Source organism: Anomaloglossus baeobatrachus, chromosome 4 (genome assembly GCF_048569485.1).
Source record: "Anomaloglossus baeobatrachus isolate aAnoBae1 chromosome 4, aAnoBae1.hap1, whole genome shotgun sequence".
In the NCBI taxonomy this organism is placed as follows: Eukaryota; Metazoa; Chordata; class Amphibia; order Anura; family Aromobatidae; genus Anomaloglossus; species Anomaloglossus baeobatrachus.
In genome coordinates this window covers 302969692-302973125 of record NC_134356.1, presented here as the reverse complement: position 1 = coordinate 302973125, position 3434 = coordinate 302969692, and the positions used below count along the sequence as shown (strand labels likewise).

General features: G+C 48.1%; 1 protein-coding gene across 1 annotated transcript; it reads left to right on the top strand.

The window, feature by feature from the left end:
• The first annotated feature begins 647 nt into the window (after nucleotides 1-647).
• Nucleotides 648-3067, top strand: LOC142301489 (G-protein coupled receptor 61-like). The gene has a single exon (XM_075342487.1). The coding sequence runs from the start codon at nucleotides 874-876 to the stop codon at nucleotides 2242-2244; it is 1371 nt and encodes a 456-aa protein (XP_075198602.1). The 5' UTR covers nucleotides 648-873; the 3' UTR covers nucleotides 2245-3067.
• The last annotated feature ends 367 nt before the right edge of the window (nucleotides 3068-3434 follow it).

The following is a 3434-nucleotide window of genomic DNA, read 5'->3' as shown; positions in this document are numbered from 1 at the left end:
ATGTTGGCCATCATGTCATCCATATTGGGCCCCATATGTCCTCCATAAGGCCGTTCTTTTGTAATGAAATAAAAATATATATATACTCTAATCTGCCTGCAGATTGATATATTTCACATTCAGTTGAAATTGGTGAGAGTCCAGAACCTGGTTGGGGCGCTGCTTGGGGAACCGGCTGCAATTTTAACAAGCGGTTCCGCTGAACCGGAGAGAGCCGGCTGAATCCCACCCCTGAGCGCGTGGCTCCTGCGACGTCACAGCCTCATGTGAGCCCTGGGATCGTGAGTGCAGACATCCCTGGAACGGCACCAGAATGGGAGGTGAGTATAAGAGGCAAACATGGGGAATGCAAAGGGGTTGTCTGAGTAGTGGACAGCCCCTTTAAATTTGTCACATGACCATGTTATCAGTCTGAGTACTATGTGTAGGTAGCTGAGATCTGACAGACAGCATTAGGACCAATGTTATTCAATAGGGACTGGCCCATTGAAGTTTCTGGGTGCCCACAAAGAATTGTATCCCAAACAGATGCACGGCATCACATCTGATTTCATACACTGCCTTTATTACCTAGGAGACTTATTGCATATGTTATTCACTGTTCATGTATGCATACGGAAATCACACAGATGAAACATGAGTGTTTATGGCTGAAAGTCGCATCCTTATGGCCTGTGGGTGCCACTTATGCCCTGTCCCCAGACTGGCACATGTGAGGAATGTCGGCTCGGCCACCTGACGTCAGCGGCGATGGCGTCCTCCTCCTCCGGCAGCCCGTCCTGTGACAGCGGATCGTTAGCGGTCCGGCATTGGTAGCGGGCGGCGGGATGCGTCCTCCTCCAGGTGAGGAGGCTGCGGGGGAGTGAGGGAACCATGCCCAGCACAGGCAGAGCGCTGCTGCATTGGATCGCTCCCCCGGTAGCAGGGCCAGGGATGGAGGACCCGTGCGTGAACGGCAGCACCGGCTGCTCGCCCGGCTGGCTGTCCCGGCTGGGCACTGCGGAGGGCATCCCTCGGTACCTCGGGCTGCTGCTGATGCTGCTGCTGGACGTGGTGGCCGTGGCTGGCAATGTGGCGGTGGCGGCGGTCATCCTGAAGACCCCGAGGCTCCGGAAATTCCTCTTCGTGGTGCACCTGTGCATTATAGACGCCCTGGCTGCCATCACTGTGATGCCGCTGGGCATGGTGGGCAGCTGGGTGGCTTTCAGTGAGACCCTGTGCCAAGCCTACATCTCCCTGGAGGTGTGCCTGAGCAGCGCGTCCATCCTCACCGTGTCTGCCATCCACATAGAGCGCTACTACTACATCGTGCACCCCATGAGGTACGAAGTGAAGATGACCTTGGGCTTGGCCATCTCCGTGCTGGTGTTCATCTGGTTCCAGGCATCCCTCACCTCCACTGTGCCCTTCCTGACCCACCATGTGGGCAGTGCCACCCTGGTGAATGCCACCCGCTGCTCCCTGCAGAGGAATGCAGGAGGCCACAAGAAAGTGTTTGTGACCTTCTTTGTGTTGGTCTATTTTGTGCTGCCCCTCGTTATTATACTGACAGTATACTGTAATGTTTTTAAAGTGGCCAGAATAGCTGCCATGCAGCATGGACCTATACCATCCTGGGCAGCAAGTCCTCGCCAGAGGTCCAACTCCACTGGTAGCCAAACCAACATGGTGCCAGGGAACCGGTCTCATCATGGATCGCCAGACAGGACACTGGGCGGCGCAAAAGCGGCCTTTACTCTCATGATCATTGGCGGACAGTTTATTATGTGCTGGTTCCCTTATTTTGTGTATCATGTTCACAATGCCCTAGGAAGCAGCTCCTATAAAGGTCCAAGCAGCAAGTGGGAGAACATAGTCAAATGGCTGGCCTACACCTCATTTACGGTCAACCCATTCTTTTACGGCTGTCTGAACAGGCAAATCAGAACCGAGCTGGCCCGGATCCCAAAATGTTTCCTAAAGCAGTCATTGGATGAGCAGCTAGGCCTGTCCAGCCATGAGGGATCCGTCGAGGAGAACTTCCTCCAGTTTCTCCAAAGAACTAGCTGTGTGGTCGAGAGAAGAAACAGTTTTCCTACTTCTTCTACTTCGAAGCTGCTTGTGAATCAAAGCACTTTGAGTTTTAGGATCCCGGGGCAAATTTTGGAAGAAACCCCAGAGTTATTGGAACATGACTCAAGGGAAGGCTTTAGGAGTGTGCAGATGTGTCCTCGGCCGGGGAACAATATAGGGACGACTAAATGAACATTCCCCGTGACACAACCTACTGTTGGGTTATGACATGGGCATGGACACCACATCTTGTAAGATATCCGATTGATCTTGTCTTTTTTTGTAACCTGTACAGACAAAATATTGTTACTGAGATGATTGCGGGGTCCTCGTGTTTACGGTAAAGGCACAAGCACTTTTTTGTATGAAGTAGACAGCTGGCAGCATAGTCATGGGCACAGCCATAGGGATATCGGCGGAGGGTTTGTTCTTCATGTGTTAATGGGATATATGGTTTCATAGCGGAAGAAAAAGGTATACCAAAAGGGATCACAACCTTCCTCTGCTTAGTTGGGATATATGGTTTCCTAACCCTGACATTCAGTGTAATATCTTACCAACCTTTGTGCCAACGTCTATGTTATGCCCATGGGCCGTGATGCTCTTTTCCAAGCTCTGAATAGATACTAAGCACAAAACAGCAATAAATATTGCAACACAATAAAATGTATTTAGTGCGAAATGTTGATTGTTTACAGCAAAAAAAAACAAAAATCAATGTGGAAGTGGGATGTATAGCAAGCACAGGGTGAATTCACATTGGCAGCGCTGCCGCTGTAGCGAAGGGTTAATACGTTATGTGCATGAAGAAAATAGGGTCTTGTTAAGACATTTGCATGAAAATGTGCGGGCCCTTTAAATCACTCCAACAATATCCTAAAAAAAGCTTTATTAATAAGAACCCAGCACTGAAAGTAACAGATCTCAGCTATATCTTAAGAATTACTAATGTCACTGCTGTTTCTAATTACAATTTTATAGTTTACATTTCCTAAATATTAAATTAAGAAAATCGGGACACTTTTTTTTTCACCTAATATAAAAAAATCTGATTAATAATGCACTACTCTGTTAATTGACCATCTGAGTCAGTTGAGGTGGACTGGTTGCTAGGGACAAACTACCTGACAACCAGTATTTAAAAGTGGTATCCAGGCTGTATGTTCCTAGCAACCAGTTTGCTTCAGATTGCTTAGGACTGGTCAGTGTCAAATTGGCAGAGAAATTGTCAATACTCTACCCAGGATTTTCTTTCAATATTACTATGTTATTTTATGTATTATGGTAAACACCCCCCCCCCCAAAAAAAAAACTTGAACCTTTCATATTACCATAAGATTTTTTTCCCTGCTGCTTGGTCTACACTATATACTTGCATATTG